Here is a 20,273-nt window from a genome sequence, read left to right on the forward strand (position 1 = left end):
CCACAGAGGGGAAAGTGAAGGCACAGAAAGGACAGAGGCCGCTGATCCACTCAAAGTAACACTCCTGGGAAGAGGCAGGCTGCTATCCAATCTCACCCAGGTGGATTTGCAGCAAGACGCAAGTCCCCCACCACACACAGTAGGATATCTTAGCACCTGACAGACTTACAAGTATTTACTTACTATGTGCCAGCATGGTGCTGACAGCATCTCAGAACAAGCACATGGTGCCCTCACTGGACAGAGGAGGAAACTGAGACTTAAGAATGGATTGAGCCAATGCCAGCTCTGCCCACCCCAGAGAGAGGCCAAGCAGGAGTGGGAAGACCTGGAAATCCACACTACTTCTGGGTGTATTTATGTTCACCCACTCGCCACCTGGGTGGCTGGCCTGTCACTGCGAGCACACTCCACATGCACAGAGGCACAGAGACTTAGGGCAGCATCCAAAGTCACACAGCCCAAGAAGAGCTAGGGCAGAGGTCAGGGAACAGAGCTAGTGTTCCTGGAGAGGATTCTGGGGAACGGGGCAGGAGGAGACAGACAAGCTGACACAGAACGAGCTCTTCCTTCGCGGAGAATGGGCGAGCACTCAAGACCCAAAGGAGTGCAGACTCCCACACAAGGAGTCACCCCTGATCAGCCTCACAGCATGGCTTCTGGCCTGGGTGAGCCCCTGCCTAGTGGCTCAGTGGCTGTGTGCGCCCTGCTGAGTCCCCTGGTCTCTGCGGACAGCTGCATTCCCCTGCCCAACACTGTCTCATAACCACACTGGCTCTGGGGACAAAAAGGGATAACTGAACCCATGTCTGGCCTCGAACGCCCCTGAAAACTGGGACAACTCAGCCCAGGGCAGAGGCCAGCTATCTGAAGACATTGGGCACTGCAACTAAGCTTCGTTCTGGTTGGTGACGTTAGTGTCCCCGAAGTCATTAGAGGTCCCAGAAACCATCTGCCAAGAGTTGGGCAGGGAAGTGTTCTTCCTGCTTCTCTCTCCCAGCCAGACTTCCCGCACCTTGCTGCGCATGCCCACGAGGTCACCGTTCTGTCTCCAGACCCGCCTCATATCACTCCAGATTACACTCACTGGCTATGATTACCCTGGTCTCACAGCATAGAACCCAATAGCTGGGCCTGGGCGCTCCACAATGGCCGGGCTCTTCACACAAGTCCAAGCTCCCAGGCTGGCAGGACCTGCCATCACCTTCCACCCAGTCCCCTACAGCTCCTCCCCTCGGAAGTCACTCAGTGTCTCACTTTTGAACAGTGGCAACCAGGCAACCGCCTTAAATCAGCACACAGGCAATGAGACCACTTGGTCACCCTGGGAGGGCAAGAGGAGATAGAGCAGGTGTCAAGTAAGCTTCCCTAAAAATAGAGATGCCGGCATGCCGTGGGGACAGCAGTGCCCCCCCAACCCCCACACAGCCCTGCTCACAGACAAGGAGCCCGGAGTCCGTTCCCCACCAGCTTCAAGCAGTGGGTGCTGCACCTGCAGAGCAGCCAACCCAGCCTACATCCCCCTCAGTATCCCAAGGCCATCATCACTGATAGGAAAAGTCCTCCCCTGAGGCTTCTACGAGTTGGCCCCCTCTCAGGAGTCCGAGGGAAGGGACCTTCCCAGGGTTGCCCTGCTATTTTAAACCACACACATCTATCCCCAAGCTTACAAGATCAGGGGCCTCAGAGTCTGGCTGTCTCTTCCGGAGGGATGAGAACCTCTGTTGGCTGCGTGCGGAGAAGCGGCGGAAGGACTCTCGGCTCCGAGAGGCCAGGTGTCTGAAGGAGGAGGTGCGCTTGAACGGGGTGCGAGCGGCGGACTCCCCGCTCCGCTCGGTGCCCACCGTGGCCGTCACCAAGTGCAGAGCCTCCTGGAAGGACCGCCTCACCGTGCCAACCCACTGAGTCATGTGTGTCTGGGCCACTGAAAGCTTGTCGCCCAGGTACTCCATAGGGCCAGCCTGGAGGAGGGGGCAGGCGGAGGCAGTTAGGAGGCCGACACTGCCAGGGTCCTGGTCCTTCTGTCGGTGACCGTCCTTGGGGAGAAGTTCTGGGCTCCGATGGGAAGCCCGGCAGAGAACATCAGCGCAAGTAAAGTAAACATCGCCCGACAGGCATCCGTGCGGGTCACGAAACAGGGACGGGACGGGTCAGCAGGGGGTCACCAGCAGGAGCCTAGAGTCAACCAACCAGGTCGTCCAGTTCTAGTCCCTGGGGCCAACCCTGATGAAGTCAAGGGGCAGGTGGCTGTGAAGAACTGGGCGAGGGGGCTGGCACCCCCAACTCACTTCCTCCGTCCATGCAGGGAGAACTCCCATGCACACCTGGGAGCCACCGCCCACCGCCGCCGGCCAGCTCTCTCTCCAGGCTCTTCTCGTCTGAACTAGGCAGATCTCCAGTCCTCAGGCTGGAGACTCCAAACCCGAAGCCGACTGAACCTGCCGCCCAGCAGGCAGCGCGCTCACTTCCGGAGAGGCAGCCACCCAGCCCGGGTCCCCTGGCCCGGCAGCCCGGAATGACATCAGCCCCCTGTCTTGGCGAGGGGTGCACAGCCCAGGAATGCAGGAGGGGCCTCGGGAGGTGGCCGCCCAGGGAGCTGGCGTCAGCCCCAGTTTTTTTTTTTTTGTTTTGTTTTTTTTTCTCCCCCTAAGTCTCAACTCGCTCGCTCGCTGTCCCTCGGGGACTTCATGTGCCAGACTGCTTACCCACCCCAGGCAGCACCGTGCAGGAACGCGGGTGAGTGCGCGCGTGTGGGGGCATGTACGTGGGAGGCGGCTGCCCCGGGGAGGTGGAGGGGCCGCTGCCGCACGAGCCTCCAGGGCTTCAGGTGAAGTCTGAGGACCTGTGGCTGGCTGTCAGTCTGTCTCCCTCTCCCGGCAGCGGCAGCGCCCTTCGGCTTCCATCTCCTTGCGGAGCTAAGCAGCTAAGCCTCCCCCACCAAGCTCCTTCCCCCTCTTATCCGCTCAGCAGTCCCTGCTGCCTCTCCTCGAGGATGGAGGACGCAGGTGACCTGCCCTGAGCTTCCCTCAAGGGTGGGTCTGGGGCTGAGGTGCCTGCATTTTGGTACAAGCAGGGTTGCCATGGCAACTTGGGGGCACAGCATCTGCCCCCTTTCCTAGGCTGGGCACAAGGAGCCATAAGGATGATTCATATGAACGAGTATCACATGAGCTCACTGTGCTTAACCCTTAAGGGCTGGAGCTTGTGGGGGCTGATAAGAGAGAAGAGGGTACACACTGGACAGGGAGGGGCATCAGCACAGTGGGACTCTGGACCTTCCAGCCAGGCTCTATTCCCCATCTCTGTTCCTTCCACAGGTGAAGAGGTGGATTCACATGTCGAAGGTCACACAGCAAGAGCACGACCAAGGTGCTCTTGGAAATGGCCCCCTCCCCATGGTTGCAAGCACGTCTGACCCCCCCCCACACCTCGCCCACTGGCAGGCCTTAAAAAAATATTGACTTTTCAAAATGCCAGGCCAAATCCAAGGTTGAAATCCACATCTGCCCAACCACCTGGTATGATCGATGCACCGCCCCCTCACCTCTCTGTCCTGAGTCAATATTTGCTCTCTAGACACCAGACTTGCCAAAGTAAGTATCTTGAAGGCCCACCCTGTGACAGACAGTGTGTGCAGGCTACCTACAGCCTCCTCTTCCTCCTCCTCATTCCAACCCCCCAACTCCCCACCCCCGGTGGTCCAGGCATCTCCGGTAAGAGTGAGCACCTCCTCTGGCCCAGCTCATGGCCCTGTGCTGTGGAGGGTCAGAGGGATGCAACACAGCTGCTGACTGATGCCACCTGAGCCTGATAAATGCTCAAAGGATCCCATTTGCTAAAAAGGGAGACTGAGGCCCAGAGAGCTGAGGCTGTGTGTGGTGGCCTGCCTCCCAGAGGCCCCCAGGGTCCCCACTACCCCTCCCACAATGCATCAGGGTTGGTCCCCAAGCGCCACAGTGAGGATGACTCTAGGGCATGTAAGGGGCAGCCATGGTGGATGCTCTGGAGGAGAAACCCACAGAGAAGAGACTAGAGTTCCAGCTAGAACCCAGCACCATGGCTGGCTACTGGACGAAGGCAGGTACCTGCCTCCGGTCAGATCCAGAGGACAGGAACCATGGCCAGCTTCCCGACTAGAGTCACTGGGAGACAAAAACTCACTCAGCCAAGCTGCCCTCAGTCTCCTGATCATAATATGTGCAAAGGTCCTGAGGTGAGCCAGGTTCATAGGGAACTGTAGGGATGAGGACAGGATGGCTTACAATGGAAGGAGGGCCCCTGACTGAGGTCAGGCTGTGTGCCCAGCAGGTGAGAGAGGTCAGACTGTGTGCCCAGCAGGTGAGATGTCACCCCAGCCTGCACCTCTGCAGATGAGGAAACATGCCAGGGGAAGGCCAATCCCCTTCTCCACCTGAGCCTGGCTCCTTCCCTAGCCTCCAAAGGGGGCTACACCCACAGTCACAGCCGGGGTTTCTGGGTTCTACAAGGAATTCACAGCAAACTCCAGGCTCCGGTCACTTCATAGACTTCCCAGGTAACCAGGGACAGACAGAAGACAGGAAAGGATAGACAGGCCCTTCCCAATCTGGCCCCAGAAAAGCCACCCCAGGAACATTTCGAGAACGAGAGGGGGACCCAAGTGTGACAGGCTATCTGGACACAGAGATGGGGATCATTCTATCCTTCGGAGGGGAGGGGGGGCCGTGAGAGGCACGAGACACATCTAAAGTGATCGTAGCTCCCACTGAATGGCTTCAAGAGGGGTGCAGCACCTGTAATATTTCTAAGAGAAGCCAAACACCCCAGATGAAACACTGCCCCTTTGGGATGGATAGACACACTGAAGCTGGGGACCAGGTTGGGATGCACAGGTGTCATCGGCTTTGAAAACACCTCAGATGGGGCTGGAGAGATGGCTCAGAGGTTAGGAGCACTAGCTGTTCTTTCAGAGGTCCTAAGTTCAGTTCCCAGCAACCACATGGGGGCTCACAACCATCTGTAATGGAATCTGCTGCCCTCTTCAGGCCTGCAGGTGAACATGCGGGTAGAATGTTGTATACATAACAAATAAATCTTTATTTAAAAAAAAATCTCAGACACACAGTTTTTATGAAGAAGACAGCTGTCCCGGGCATCATTTCAAATGTCTTGAAGTGCTCGACTGGGGCTGGAGAGATGGCTCAGGTGTTAAGAGCACTGACTGCTCTTCCAGAGGTCCCGAGTTCAAATCCCACCAACTACACCGTGGCTCACAACCATCTGTAATGGGATCCGATGCCCTCTTCTGGTGTGTCTGAACACCGCTATAGTGTACTCACACATTAAAACAAACAAACAAGAAAGTGCTTGATTGTTGACACCACAGTTCACGACAGATACCACATGTGAGACACACGTGAGAATTCACCTCAGAAAGAAGAACACACAGGGGCTGATGCTAAAAACACAGCTGCCACAAAATATACAAGTGGGACACAAGAAGCCAGGTGCTCAGCCAAAAGGGGCAGGTGGGCTGGGAAAAGCGGGGTGTCTGGATCCAGGATGGAGGAGAACTCTATCACATCGACTCTGCCTTTCCAGTATTAAGTCTGTATTCTTCATGGGATTCTGCTTTGACTTAAAAATATATATATATACTCATTTAAAGAATTATTTATCCTGACCACTAGCTGTTTTCTTGTTTCCTGGTACTAAGTGATGGCCCCATGGGCCATGCCCTGCCTCCTGCCCTGCTTCCTACCCTGCACTGGACTGGCTAAACCAAGTTACAATCTGCAACTGGCTTTAACTAGCCACTGAGAGAGTAACTAAACCTCTTTGATTTCTCTCACAGATGAAACCCACCAAGTGTTTGCTGGTTGTGCATGTGGCTGGTTGACTCCTTCCCGTCTGTCCCCACATCTAGAGGGTGCACTTGGTTTTTTGCCCATGAGTCCAGCTTGCCATCCCCAGAACACGGTCTGGCTCAGGGCTGTACAAAGGGTGACCATATATCTCAGTGAACAGCCAGCAAAGAACTCAGAACCCAGGTCCCCTGCCCACAGGAAGACCAGCCCGGGGACATGCTGGGGACAGAGCTCACCAGACACCTGTGTGTACCCCACTCTGTCATTGCTCAAGTCTATGGCCCGGCCTCCATGTTAGCCACCAGCACAGGAGTCCCCACCGTCTCTGCACATAAACACCAGCCCCACTGCACTCCACTCCCCCACCCCTGTCATCGCTGTCCCCCCAAACACCAGCTGTGGCCAAACATCAGGACACCTTGTCCCCCACACACACACACACCATGTGTGATGTCACAGACAGGATGATGATTTCACTGTAATGCAATACCATGTGACATCACAGTGCTAAGCCATTACGTCATCAAATTATATCATGCACCACCATGCTGCCTCACTGAACCGTGTCTCTGTCACACACCTCATCTGCTCCTGCCAACAATGCAAGAAGCTCCATGCCATTTTACAGATGGATAACACGAGGCAGGGAGAAGGGATGGACATGGCCAGTCCAGTGTCACACAGCTGTAAGCGATAGAGTTGCCAGCATGGTGCAGGAAACGCTGTGGATCTTGGCTTTCGGCCTCCTTTGGAGAGACAAGAGCAGGAGAGAGCCGGGAGCCAGATGCTGGCTGCTTGCTCCGGCTTCCAGTGTCACCACGTGCTCTGGGAGTGGGGCTATAAAAAGCGTCACTACTAAATCTGGGGCAGCACAGGCGTCCCCCCCAGAGGGCTGTTTCTGCAAATGCTATTCTCTCCAGGAAACTCTGGGGACGCCGCAGGCATTCTGAAAGCAAACTGTATCTTCCTTACATAAGAAATCTGCAAAACTGGGGACCTGTGGGGCCCTGGAAGGAACCGAGGATGCTGACCACAGTGTGACTCGAGACAGAGAGCCCACGGGTCTCACAAAGGGAAGAACTTGTCATTCACTCACTCATTCCTTCCTTCCTTCATTCAATGAATAGTTATTCCATATACATCTGAGCTGACACAGAACAGAACTGCGGTCGCTCCCTGCGCAGCTCAGCCTGCCTCTCTAAATCTACACTGCTGAAGGAGAAAGCCCTTCCCCCCCACCCCTATCCCCACCCCCACAGGCCAGCTCAAGCCCAGGTGCCACCATTCCTTTCCAGATCACGCATACACCTTTCCTTGGTCTAGTGAAAAAAGGAAAGGCCAACAGATGCCTGGGACCTGAGAGCCAGGAGACAGAAACAGATGGCAAACCCAACGCAATGAGGAGATGGGTTATCTGGAAGGGGTTTGGATGGATGAATAGGAGTCCTTCCGGTACTGAAATGGGAAATGGCCAGAAGTGTGGCCATGTTTAGTCTTGACTCTGGGAGGTTGACACACTACATAGATCCCTTTCCAGAGTGAAGGCCACCTTTTCCCTTCCTCCTTGGCTTCCCTCTGTCCTCACAGCCCAGGGTGGTTTCCCCCTCTGCCCAGGAGGTCTCTCCCCTCACTGTCCTGGGTCATGAGAACAAGCCAAGGAAGTGGACTATTACTCTGCTGATAAGAATGATGTAAAATAAGACCATCACTCAAAGGTGTTCGAGGCTGGGAGCGGCCCACACCTCTCACCTCATTTAACCCTTGGAACAACTGCATGGGTGAGCACCTGTGAGCTCTGACGACACGGCCACCCTCACGACCCTGCAGGGCAGTGAGGTACAGAGGACACCAGAACCACACTCCTCTCTGAGTGGGTGAGCAAGACTTGGGATTTGATCTCAGGCTCCTCTGGCTCCGACACTTCCCTTGTCTTTCCCTAATACCTCAGCGCAGAAGCCAGAAGTCACACTTACATCACTCCAGACCCTAAGAAGGGTCAGAGCAGCCCCCAAGTCCTTTTCATGGCTATGGCTTCCACTCTGTGGGACTCTGCGTTCCTGGGGCTCCCCCAGATGCCAGGAGCTGCTGACAAGGTCACACTGTGTACCCACCCCCCACCCGATTCCAGCTAACAGCCTGGAGATGAATCCCCAGGTGCACACACGGAAGGTGGGCAAAGCCGGGGAAAACCCAGTCTACTCTCCTCTGACGGAGCTCTGTGGCCCCAGGCCTGACCCATAGCTTGCAGTCTCCTCTGAGACCAGCTCACTTATGCCCAATAGCTGCTCACTCAAGCAAGGGTGTGAAGGGGCCGTTGTGATTCTCTCAGGAGGGTCCCTTCTGGTCCTTGTCAGTATGCTGAGACCTGGGGCCTTCAGAGTCATCCTTGGCTACACAGGGAGTGTGAGGGCCAGCCTGGGCTACATGAGGCCTAATCCGGAAAGTGTCGTGTGAAGCCCACTCACTTTAAACGGGTTGAGCAGGGGGGGTTAGGACAGTGATTTCTCTGTGATTTCTTACAGTGTTGTCCCTCTCGCAGAACGGGGAGATAATCACCATGCCAAGAATTCTCTATAAAAATTTTATTACTTAAAAGAAAAAAAAAAGTTAAGCTAACCTAGACAGTTTGGCACAGCATATGGCCTGACCTCTGGGAGGAGGGGGCGGGCGTCTGAAGAGAGATGGTGACTGCTGAGTCTATTGTCTTTTTTTTTTTTTTTAAGATTTATTTATTTTATGTATTTAAGTACACTGTCGCTGTCTTCAGACATACCAGAAGAGGGCATCACATCCCATTACAGATGGTTGGGAGCCACCATGTGGTTGCTGGGATTTGAACTCAGGACCTCTGGAAGAGCAGTTGGTGGTGCTCTTAACCACTGAGCCCTAACAACAAGTCTATTGTGTTGTTCAAACACCACTACCACCCCAAGAGACCCTAGACATCATCTCAGAGGCAGGCCACACATGCATCCCCTGGGCCCCATGGGAAATTTACCAGGTGCCTCTGGTTCCCTGTAGCACGTGATTGTGACGCAGACTTTATCGGGCTGTGACTTCCCCGGCACCGACAAATTTCCTACTTGCCCTAGACACTGACTGGATGAGTCTCCATCCTGGACATCCTAAACTGCCCAGGCCCTTTCTGCTCCACACCGCTGCCACACTGTTCCCTCTTTCTGGGGCACCCTTCTACCCCCTCACTCCTGGTCCAAGATCAGGATGTGTTGTCTAGACAGCCCTCTCCTCTGAGAAGCCTCCCTCAAACCACAGAGCCTATACTGGCCATGACTTAGTTTACCAACCAATTGCTGAGCCCCCGGGGACAGTTGGGCTGCATCTGGATCACCCAGAACCCTCACCAGACACTCCCCACACCCACCATGTAAACAGGAACGACTGAGGCCTGGACCAACCCACAGAACTCCCAGCATCCCTAGGCTGGTTCCCATAGCAACAGGGAAGGAGTTCTGATAAGAGGGGAAAGTGTAGCATCTTGGCCTCCACCTCCAAGTCCACCCAGGTTATTTATAACCACGCTGAGCACATGGCCACTTCCTTGTGTCTGCGTATTCAACATCGCCAGCCGTCATTTCAGAGGTGCACTGTTAATTAACTTGGGAGAGGGAGGGGATCACCCAGAAAGGAGGACTTTCTAGAAACAGCGACGTGGGCCACCAGACTCCCGTGGGAAGCATTTCCCGCACTATGGAATGCAGGGGCATGGCCCTGCTGTGGCAAGGCAGGCCTACGGTCAGTGGCCTCTCACTGTGGAGCCAAGCAAGCAGGGCCTAGCACAGGCAGGAGGGTTTCAAACACAGCCTACCTGCCTGGCACCCAGAAAGAGCTGCATACCACCATTCTTGCCACCAAAGACTGGATTTCAGGGTTTTGGATCAATGAGCCACCAGAAGGAACTGGAGGAATCAATACCTGGCCCCTGAGAGGTATTGATTTCTGAGCTGTCAGTCAGCCACACATAGCTGAGCTATCCCCCCTCCAAGGAGCACCCCAGGATCTTAGGGTCACAGTGAAGAGGACAATGGGTTAGGAGGAATTTGGGGGATTCAGCTGGGGTGGTGGTGACTGTGGAACCGGCTGATTTGCTGCCCTGGGTGTGGACCAGCAACTTCCTGGAAGATAGGCCGGTTACTCAGCACCTGAGGCTGGGACTCTCCTAGAGAAGGACGGACCACAGTTCAGCAGAGCAAGGCACTTTGCTGAACCTTTCCGTTGCTGAGGCTCATGACTAAGGATTGAGAAAGGACACTATGCCCACATAGGGAGACACCTCTTCCCTGCCTACCACCCTGGTTTTCAGCCCAAGTTATGGGAAATTGTAGTACCGCCCCAGGGGTGAAACAGACAAGGCTCAGTAGAGCCAGGCAGCAGTGAGGGAACCATTCCGGCTGGTGGTGGGTGCAGACCTGGCCCAGACTCAAGACTTGTTCAAAGCCAAGTGCCTGTGTGGCTCACGGAGCCATCGCTGGCCTTCTCTGGGTCTTTACTGTGTGACCTTGGGCAAGTGGCTTGCCCTCTCTGTTTGCTTATGTTTGGTAAAGAGAATAAAATTGACCTGTGTGTTAGGAAAACACGTGTGCACTGCACCGTAGAGACAAGGAAACAGGCAGGGAGTGGAGGCTGGGGGATGTCTATTTGGTGGCCAGTCTGAGTGTGAGACCTGTGTTCCCGTGTTGCCATGGCTCAGTTCACAAGGGGATAATGGTGACCACTGTGGTGTCTGCACCCAACTCCATCATTTTATCCTGGCTCTCCCGGCCCCACCCCTCTCCTCAAAGCAGCAGCAGCAGCAGCAGCAGCAGCAGCAGCAGCAGCAGCAGCAGCAGCAGCAGCAGCAGCAGTAAGGCTGTTCCTCCTCCTGGCTGCTGGAGGACAGGCTTCTCACAGCTCCACTCCTGAGTCACCATCTCCCCCAACACACACACACACACACACACACACACTCACACTCACTCACTCACTCACACTGTTCCAGGAGTCACCCTAGGTCATGTTCTAGCACATTTTAGCACATAATCTTGGCAGCTCGTCTGAGGAAAGAGAGACACACACACAGAGTCACACACCCACTCTCACACACAGACACACAGTCACACTATCACACACACTCACACACACTCTCACATACACTCATTATCATACACTCACATACACTCAAACATATTCTCACACACTCACACTCACACATATCCACACTCTCACACTCAGACACACATTTACATTTTCTCACCCACATTCACAAACACACTCTCACACTCTCTCTCACACACATTCACACTCACACTCTCAAACACTCTCACACTCACATGCTCACTCTCTCTCTCACACACACACAATTTCACACATTCATACTCTCACACACACACTCTCACACATGTTCACTCACACACACTCATTCTCACATACTCACATACACTCAAACACACTCTCACACATATCCACACTCTCACACACACATTCACTTTCTCATCCACATTCACACACTCTCACACACATTCATAAACATTCATACTCTCACACACAGTCTCTCTCTCTCTCACTCACACACACACACACACACACACAAACACACACACACACCTCAAGACAAAGCAAGCTGTCAATCTCCCTACTTCCAGGATCCCCAGCACCCCACTCCACTACAGCTCCCCACAGGCCTACAAGTGTCCTGCTCCAAAGTCCGAGATCCCCAGACCACCTACTTTGCTCAGAGTGCCTGCACCCAGGCTTTGCTGCCACAGGGTGTGGCTTACCTGTCCCGCTCTGCCTCTCTAAGGGTGGGAGCACTAGCAGCTGGGAAGTGCCAAGTGTTATGGTCTGACTTCAAAGATAGAGCCTGGCAGGAGGGATGGAGAGAGGGACTGACTGATCTGTTTGTAGCACCATGCCATACCCATACCCAGCTCTAAGTCCCCCAGTGCCATCCAGGAGACAGCCTGGCCACCCTGTGCACTCAGGCCCCCAGGGCTGCTATAGCACAGCTCTCCTGCAGACATCTTCTAAGGATTAACTACAATAACCCTCAGACTTCCCTATCATTGCAGGGGACACCAGAGCAGGGGACAGGTACCAGGGAGGAGCCTCCCTCTCTCCTGGCTCAGCCCTCAAAGCGCCACCAAGCCTTCCTGTGATGGCTGGATCCTTGGCAGCTATTTTGGGGCTGTTCTGTTCTGGAAAGAACTAGGATAGGAAGAACCTAGGCTGATCCACGGATTCGGGACTTAAGATTATCTCTGGAAAGTGCCAGATGGTGACTATTTTTGGCTTTGCAAGTCACATGTAGCTTTTTTGCAACCTAAAACTCATGCTTGATTCGCAGGCCATATCTGGCCAACACAGCCCCATTCGGGTCCCCAACCAGGTACGTCAGTGAGCCTCCTCATCGCTTGGCCAAGAGTCATGAGGTCATGTCATGTTCAGCCTCAGACAAAAAGGCCGCCAGGGCTGGTGAGGACATTGGTCCGGTGAATCTGAGACGGGGAACACAAACAGCCATGGAGCCGCAGGTTCTGGCGAGGCCCAGGGACAGCCTGGCTTACATCCAGCATGCAGTGAACGTTACTACCAGCACCACAGACCCAGGCCCAATTTACTTCTGAAGCTAGAAAATTTGCCTTCTATTAATCTACAGAATACTCCTCAGATGAGCCCTGCTCTGGGGCCGGCCTTGCTCCTCCCCGCTCCCTCTCAGACTTCTACACTACCTCCCACCACAGCAGGACCTATCTTCCTCTGCCACCGAGCCCCATCAGACAAGCTCACCCACCTGGAAGAGATTAGTGATACCCCAGTCCCACTCCCCCACCCACCCATCCCACCCCCACCCCACCCCACCCCCGAAGCAAGTTCTGGCCTGGCCAGCTTCCCGCCCTCCAGGCTCCAAGGTACCGCTTGGCTGTGTCTGAGTGTAGCATTCTCCCTGCCTCCTCTTCCCGTCAACCTCCCTCCTGCTTCGATGTGAACTTGGCCACTGCTACACACTTCCCTCTCATGTAAGCACTGGACACCCATTTCCAGGTCTCCCCCATCTGACCCCTCCACCACGAACTTTGTACTCCTGTACCCCACCATGCAGTGTTCACTGATGCCCCTCACGTGATCCTACCCAGAATACACACAGACACTCTGCCTTGTCCCCAAAAGTCCCACTTTCTCCTCCCTTGTGCACCACATGGCTGGTCACACACATAGGCCACTGGGCCTCAGCCCTCCCTTACTTGTTCCCACCCCAGGACCTTCACACACCTGAAACCCCTAATTGGGAAAGTTATCTAAATGCCACATCCTGGCACCAAGACATGTCCGCTGAAGGCCTGAGGAGGCCGTGTGTGACAGAGAACAAGGCTCACTGTGCCCCGGTAGCCATGGCAACTGAAATCTTCAAGTACAATTTTTATCTCCCTCTGACTTTACACATAGAAACTTTGGAAGGCAATATTCAGGCCCTTTCCCAACAACTGGCATTCAGAAAAAAAACTCGATCGGCCCCGGCACTGCACAGGGCATCCTCACCACATAGAAAGCACCTGTCTGGAGCCTGTGACGAAAAGGCTCAGGACCACCAGAGAGGGAACACAGGAAAGGCCAGGAAACTGCTTACTGAGCTCAAAGATCATTGCTGTCCAGGACTCCTGTAGTCCCCAAGAGCCCAGGGTCCTAATAGGAAACGGCCCAGAGGTCAGAGAGAACTTTGTCCAGTCTCTATGCCCCTAAGTCCTCTCTACACAGCTCATCCCCAGCCTCAGTCAATGGGAAAACTGTAGAAGTGGGTGCCCTGTGCCGTAAATTAGCAAAGATGAGTTCACCTCTCTCAGCTCATGACCGTGTGACATCTGCTCATGTTCCTGCCTAGACAGCCCTCGGTGATGGCCGACCATAAGAGTGTATGCTACAAATCCTCTCTCCCCGAAGCTGCTTCTGGCTACAGCACCTTAGCCCAGGGATAGACGTGAAACCAGGATTCCCAGAGGAGGTGTCTGAGACCAGCAGGTGCTCACTGAACAAGTATGTAAGCAGGTAGCTGTCACCGCTCCTGGTGGGGGTGAGGAAGCACCCAGGGATCCCACCTTGGAGCTTGGTACCCACAAGGCCCTTAGAAAAGGGTTCCGCAAATCGTGAGCAAGAAGGCCATGTCCGTGTGTGTGAGTGTCTGTCTGTCTGTCTATCTGTGTATGTGTGAGGGTATGTGTGAATGTGAGTGTGAGTATGTTTGTATGTGAGTGTGTGTATGAGTGTATGTGTTAAGTGTGTATGAGTATGTGTGAGTGTGTGTGGGTGTGTGTGTCTATGTATATCTGTGTATGTGTGAGTGTGTGTGCATGAGAGTGTATATGAGTGTCTATGTATATGTGCGAATGTGAATGTGTGCATGTGTCTATATGTAGGAGTGTGTGTATGTGTGTCTGTATGTCTGTGTATGTGTGAGTGTGTGTGCAATGTGAGTATGTATGAGTGTCTGTGTGCATGTGAGAGTATGTTTGTATGTAAGTTTATGTACGAGTGTGTGTTGTGTGTATGAGTGTGTTTGAGTGTGTCTCTGTATCTGTGTATGTGTGTGCATGTGTGTATGAGTTTGTATATATATGAATGTGAGTGTGTGTATGTGTCTGTGTGATGAGTGTAAGTGTGTGAGTGTCTGTGTGTGTCTTTCTGTATGCCTGTCTATGTCTATCTGTGTCTGTATGTGTGAATGTGAGTATGAGTGTGTGTGTGTGTGTGTGTGTGTGTGTGTGTGTGTGTATTCTGAGTGTCTGAGAATCTGTGTCTGTATGTGCATGTCTTTGTGTGTGTGTGCACACAATCATGTGAAGGCCTGAGTTGACAATCAGGTGTCTTCCTCTACACACTCTCTCTCATCTTCTGGGACAGGGTCTCTCACTGAACCTGGAGCTCACTGATTGAACATCCATCAAGCCTCGGAGTGCACCTCTCCCTGGGTCTGAGTTGGATTAGACATCCACCACTGCACCCCACATTTACAGCATCCCATCTCCACAACAGCCATCTTTTCTCTCAGACAAGGTCTTACTATGTGGCCCATGCTGCTTCTGCCTCCAATCTCTCAGTGCAATGGCAGATGCTCACCACTGCACCTTCCTCCTGTTAGAGCTTCTCATCAAGACACCAGACACCAAGCACCCGAGTCAGTAACCCGAAGCTGGCTGGCACCACAGCATCTGGTCAGACGCCACACTGGGTGACCTGGTCTCTGGGCACTGAGGCTCTGCTCCGTGACTCACAAGCTCTCTTCCCCAGTCTTCGGGTAGAGGAAGAACACTACCTAACTCTCTAAAAATGGCCTCCTCACCCCATGTGAGTCCCAGCTTGCACCCTGCCCCGCACACTGCACTGGGGAGAAGCAGGCCTATCATTATGAACAGCAAGATGGCTGCCCTGGGGTGTGGTCCTTCAGAGGGAAGGGTCTGATGAAGCCAGACATGAAGCCAGTGCTGGGGAACAGGATCCCTTGAGCACACAGAGAAAGAACCTCTTTATGCCCTTTTATGGTGGGGAACTCGACTTCAGGGCAGCTAGGTCTGTTGTGCAAGCATGGAGCCCAGCGGGCTCTGAGGAAGCCTGGGTCAGGCTTTGGGGTCAGTGGGCCTCGACACTGAGACACAGCAGCTCAATGGCTGCTGCAGGCTGGCACAGCCTGCTCTAAACTTAGAACAGCCAACAAGGCTGGGAAGAGGGGTCCCCGGGGGTGCTGCTCCTTAGCAGCATGCTTGGCAGGGTGCCACGGCCGTTCAAGGCCAGCCTGGGCAGCAGCTCCCAGCAGCCTGTGCGGTTTCCTGTCCACCTGTGTGGACCTGAACAACAGGAAAGGCGGCAGCAGGATTGCCACCCCCCACCGGCTTTTCTTCCATTCTGCAGAGACAGAGACCCCTGAGGGGCCCCGGATATCCCAGTAAGCATGAGCCACGAACCTGCCATGTGCGTAGCCCTGTGTGAGAAGTGGAGGAAACACAACAAAACAAGTCTCAGCCAGCTTCAGAAATGTATTCAGTTCAGCTACTCACTCAGTACAGTGTGCACGTAGCGAGCACCTCTGTGCACTGAGCCCAGTTCATTCACTGTAAACAAACCAACAAGACCTCTATTCTCAAAAGAAAAAAAAAAAAAAAACCCTCACTTTGTCATTGGCTCACTATTAACAAGCACATACTGTGTGCAGGAGCTTGTACTAAAAAACAGAGGAAATGAACAAGGGATCCTGATCACTCGTCAGTCGTTCATTTTCTCATTCAGGTCTATAAGCAGTTATTGAGCACTTTCTGTATACCCAGCACTTCGCCAAGCACGGTGAACAGAGTCATGGTGCAGCCGGTACTTGAACATTCACCCTGAGTCACGGGCGGGCTCCTGGATGCCCACTGTGTGATGACACAGGTCTGGGGTACAGTCACCACCTCAGCTGCATCCTTCCATGCACCAACCGCAACCAGCCTACTATGTGCATAGGAGAGAAGGCCCGTTGTGACCTTCCTTCCCCTCTGATAGGTTCACTCCACCAAAGCATCTACTATGCGCCAGGCCCTGAGAAGCTAGTGAATGAAGTTCATATCCATGGGGCCGGATGACATAGGATGCGTGCTCACTTCACCAGTCAGGCCTGAGTGCTCTGTCAGGACAGCAAGAACCTCTCAGTTATTCAAAAGCTCCGTGAGATTTGGGTGACTGTGAAGCAGGTCACACGCACCCTGATCTGGCAGGGGACACAGGGACCATGAAGGGATCTCTTGGTACCCATGATCATATCTTAAGAGATCAAGATGAGAGAATCCACCAGAACTCAGGGACAGCCAAGCTTGGGGAAAGATGTTTCCAATAGTGTGGAGGCACAGGGAAGCAGACAGCAGGCAGGCAGGTCCTTCAGCACCCACACCGTCCCAGGCTGAGTACAGGGCAGGGGAATAGCAGGCTTCATACCCACCGCCCAGATGGCTGAGGAAGTAGGTCTGTGGCTACCAGAATCCACAGAGAGCAGAAGGGATGCCAGGAGCCATCTGTGGCTGCCTCCACAATGTGGTCCTCGTACCGGCTCTCTCACCCCCGGCCCTACATGCACAGTGACAACGTTTCTACAGGACTTAGTTCTGAGTCCCTGGGGAACCCAGCTCACCCATCCCTAGTCAGGGACAACTGTGTCCTGCCCCAAGAACTCACGAGTGTGGCAACAGATAGTTACAGGGCTGCATCTTTCGAGTGGCTTGTCAGGACAAGCTAGCAGGCACATACACGTGCCTGTGTTCTGCGGAGGATCCAGGAAATCGGAAGACAGAAGGCCAAGCTCCCACGCTGTGCACCCGGGAACCCGGCAGCATCTGCCTTCCCGACCTCTTCAGAGGCCCTGACCCCTGAGCCTGCCCAGTCGGCTGTGTGGGTCACAGGATGACCGTGGCTTCACATGGCATGCCACCTGCTATGCTCTACAAGTCTCAGGTCACCTGTCCCAGAGGACAAAGGCCGCTTTCACTGGGCCCCGGCTGCTCACGCAAGCCTGGGCAGGCGTCAGGGCAGGGAGGGCGGCCCCAGCAGGCCCCTCTGGGAAGACAGCCAGACAGCCCAGCCTCTGGGGCCCTGCAAGCCAGGGCAGCACTGAGGGTTGGCCCTCTTCCCCTCCCAATCTATACCTTCAACAGGGTGAGAACAGGGCAGAGGGAAGCTTTGAGGAAAAGCTGATGAATTCATCAGTCAGCTTTGTTTAGCACTCACGAGACCAAGACACACCTTCAGAGCTAAGATCAAGTCAACATGGTGGCCGCCCGGCGCAAACTCCAAGGCCGGGCATCCTAGGTCAAATTGCTTTCCACTGCTGATGGCTAGGTGACTCTCCAGAGGTGGCTTAACCTCTCTGGGCAGATGATAGCAGTCTCTCTCTCCAGGACTACTCAAAGGACAAAATGAACCTCTGACACCCCAACCACCCACCATACCACACCACACCACACCCCCCCCCCCCCCCCCGTCACAGAACTCAGAATGTGACTAAATTTTTGAAGAGCCTTAAAACCACTGGGTAAGCTAAAGGAGGCCAGTAGGGTGGGTCTTCCGATTCAAGTATCTTTGAGGCTGGGGGTGAGTGCTCATGTAGTTCGATGCGACTGCCTCTGCTTCACAAGTGCTGGGATCATGGAGGCTCTGCAACTGGTGTGTGTGTGTGTGTGTGTGTGTGTGTGTGTGTGTGTGTTGGGGGGGGTGTCTAGGTAAGCTGAGGGAAGGAGAGCTCAGGCATCAGGGAAGCTCATACACAAAAGATTCTGAGATGTCACAGAGGGAGCCAAGGACAAAACCCTCCACCCAAGACCTTCATCTTCACTTGGGGGAGGGGGAGGGCAGAACTACAGGGCGGGGCTTCTCCAGGCCTGGGATTCTGATGGGGCTTCTTTCCAGCATCTCTTCCAGGAAGAAGAGAATGAAGACTGCTTCTAGGAGGCGACATCTCCATCAGAGCACATAAGGTCAGGAGGGGACATCTCTGTTAGAGCATATTAGCATGTCAGGCAACAGTGGCAGTTACATGGTGCTCACAGAGCCATTGGCTGCAGAAAGGCAACCTCCAGCACACAGGGCAGCTGCGCCCCAGCCAGGATCTCCACAGAAAACATGAGGTTCTCCCACCTGCAGAGCGTTTCTTTTGTTTCTGTTTAAAATTCCCTTGCTACATGTATCTATTAGTGAGCACGTGGAAGAGAGAGGCCAACTGGCGGGACTGGTCTCTCCTCCCAGCAGGTGAGTTACAGGGATGGAATTCAGGTTTGGCAGCAAGCACCTTTAGCCATTTCACACACCCTTATTTATTTTGGGGTTTTTTCAAGACAGGATTTCTCTGTATAGTCCCGGCTGTCCTGGAACTCACTATGTAGCCCAAGCTAGCCTTGAACTCACAGAACTCACAGAGATGCCCCCTGTCTCTGCCACTACCACCTAACTCTCATTTTTTATCTCCATAGCAGCATGCTGTATGTATTTATGGAGTCCCGGGTGACACGTCAGTGTAAACGCATAGCACCCAGCAACCCACTCAGATAACGGGTGTTACCCACCTGAGTTGTTCAAATTTCTCTACCAGCTATTTTAAAACGCGCAGGTCACCATTCTTGGCATTGCCTGCCACAAGCTATTCCACCCTCCAGTTGCTCCCCCAGATGGAGAGCCTTCCTCTCCATCTTCTCCCTCAGCAGTGCTAGCAGCCTCCACCCACCTCAGGGAATGGCAATCACTCTAAGCAAACGTTTGACCCTTCCCATCTGCTCCTGAGATGGACAAATCTGACATCTAAAGTGTGGACTCAGAACGCCAATCACAGTGACAGACACGAGATACCCTCTACACTCCCCGCCAGGAACTGTTGTGTCCCTCTGCCCATTACTCTCCCCAGGAAGCTCACACGTGAACAATTGAGAGCTAACCCTATCCTTCGAAAGGTCCAGCCAGCTTATGACCAGGGCGCCCTCTACTGACCAACCTGGGAATTGCTCCTCCAGAAGATCAGCTGGCAGCAACTCCAGCCATGTGGGTCTCATAACCAAGCTTAGGGAATGTATGTAAAGACAGTAGCAGCAGCTCCCATTTATTGAGCACCAACTATGTGCCATATCTTCCCCGCAGATGAGAAGAAAGGCTGAAACACACAGCCTTTGGGGATCGCAAGGCGGGAGGGAGACCTGAACTTGAACCCAGGTCATTGTGCCCACAGAGTACCCCCCTTCACTGGAGCTCTAGAACTTGGAACATGTGCACGGGCTTTAAGGAGACTCTGATTCAAACCTTCAGGCTCAGTAAAGGCAAGCAACTGCTCAGGGCCACACAGCAACTGTTCCCAGAAGTACTCTGGCCATGTAACCACCTTGGACAGCCACAAGACTAACACATCCTTTGGAACATCTCCAGGCCTAGAACATCTGAAACCCAGGGAAACAGCAGGGGCTAAGTCCTGGAGGCTCTGCCTGAGAGGACAGCTCCCATGGCACAAAGTGTCCAATATCATGGTAACATATGGAGTCCTTCTGGGGACCAGGAGATGTCCTTCCAGGCTCAGGGGCCACCAGCAACCCAAAGTCTATCTCCACCTTTCTGTGTCTGTATGACAAATGCTAGAGACATGCACAACAAGTAGGATAGGGGTCATGCTATGCTTGGGGCACAGCAGGCCGAGTCTGGAACATGGGCTAGGAGTGCAGCTGGAGGCTAGACCACTGGATGAGTGTGAATCCAACATGCGCACCTGGGCGACGTGGGCATGAGACTGTCACAGAGAGAGAAGGAGCAACCAGTGTAGGTGGCTGAATCCGGGCTATAGCCACTGGCAGATCTGTCCTGATTAAAAGGCTCTGGGTGCCTCTTCCTAGGATTGGATACCATGGGAAGGATGCGCAAGGGGTGGGAGCCTCAGAGCAGGGTCCA

The 20,273-nt window shown here is 53.9% G+C and overlaps 1 protein-coding gene and 2 long non-coding RNA genes across 13 annotated transcripts in view, besides 1 other annotated feature; 2 read left to right on the top strand and 1 right to left on the bottom strand.

The window, feature by feature from the left end:
• The window catches only part of 2900026A02Rik (RIKEN cDNA 2900026A02 gene), a 134,970-nt gene that overhangs the window by 49,712 nt on the left and 64,985 nt on the right, over positions 1-20,273 (bottom strand). The window contains exon 1 of one of the 6 annotated variants that reach the window (NM_001347397.1): positions 1,671-2,551. The exons of the other annotated variants lie outside the window; for them this stretch is intronic. Coding sequence (NP_001334326.1) covers positions 1,671-1,952 — 282 coding nt within the window. The 5' untranslated portion in view covers positions 1,953-2,551. Of the gene's footprint in view, positions 1-1,670; positions 2,552-20,273 lie in introns of those variants that run through there. 6 annotated transcript variants of the gene reach the window in all.
• On the top strand, positions 1,778-5,090 carry 4833439F03Rik (RIKEN cDNA 4833439F03 gene). Its single transcript, NR_166693.1, has 3 exons — positions 1,778-1,943; positions 2,306-2,736; positions 3,318-5,090. It is a non-coding gene; the product is annotated as an RIKEN cDNA 4833439F03 gene (long non-coding RNA).
• On the top strand, positions 9,302-18,553 carry Gm42161. 6 transcript variants are annotated; one of them, XR_003955962.1, is made up of 4 exons: positions 9,302-9,446; positions 13,720-13,883; positions 14,736-15,179; positions 15,741-15,976. It is a non-coding gene; the product is annotated as a predicted gene, 42161 (long non-coding RNA). The 6 variants fall into 6 exon arrangements; XR_003955964.1 differs by lacking the exons at positions 14,736-15,179; positions 15,741-15,976 and adding an exon at positions 18,261-18,553 and having other exon boundaries at positions 13,720-13,871; XR_003955963.1 differs by lacking the exon at positions 14,736-15,179 and having other exon boundaries at positions 13,720-13,871.
• Positions 15,918-18,194: an enhancer, noted in NCBI's record as "VISTA enhancer mm329". NCBI's record gives its function as "enhancer in: limb[4/5] | other[3/5]" and the evidence as "EXISTENCE:transgenic organism evidence [ECO:0001131][PMID:17130149]".

Source organism: Mus musculus, chromosome 5 (assembly GCF_000001635.26).
Source record: "Mus musculus strain C57BL/6J chromosome 5, GRCm38.p6 C57BL/6J".
Taxonomy (NCBI): Eukaryota; Metazoa; Chordata; class Mammalia; order Rodentia; family Muridae; genus Mus; species Mus musculus.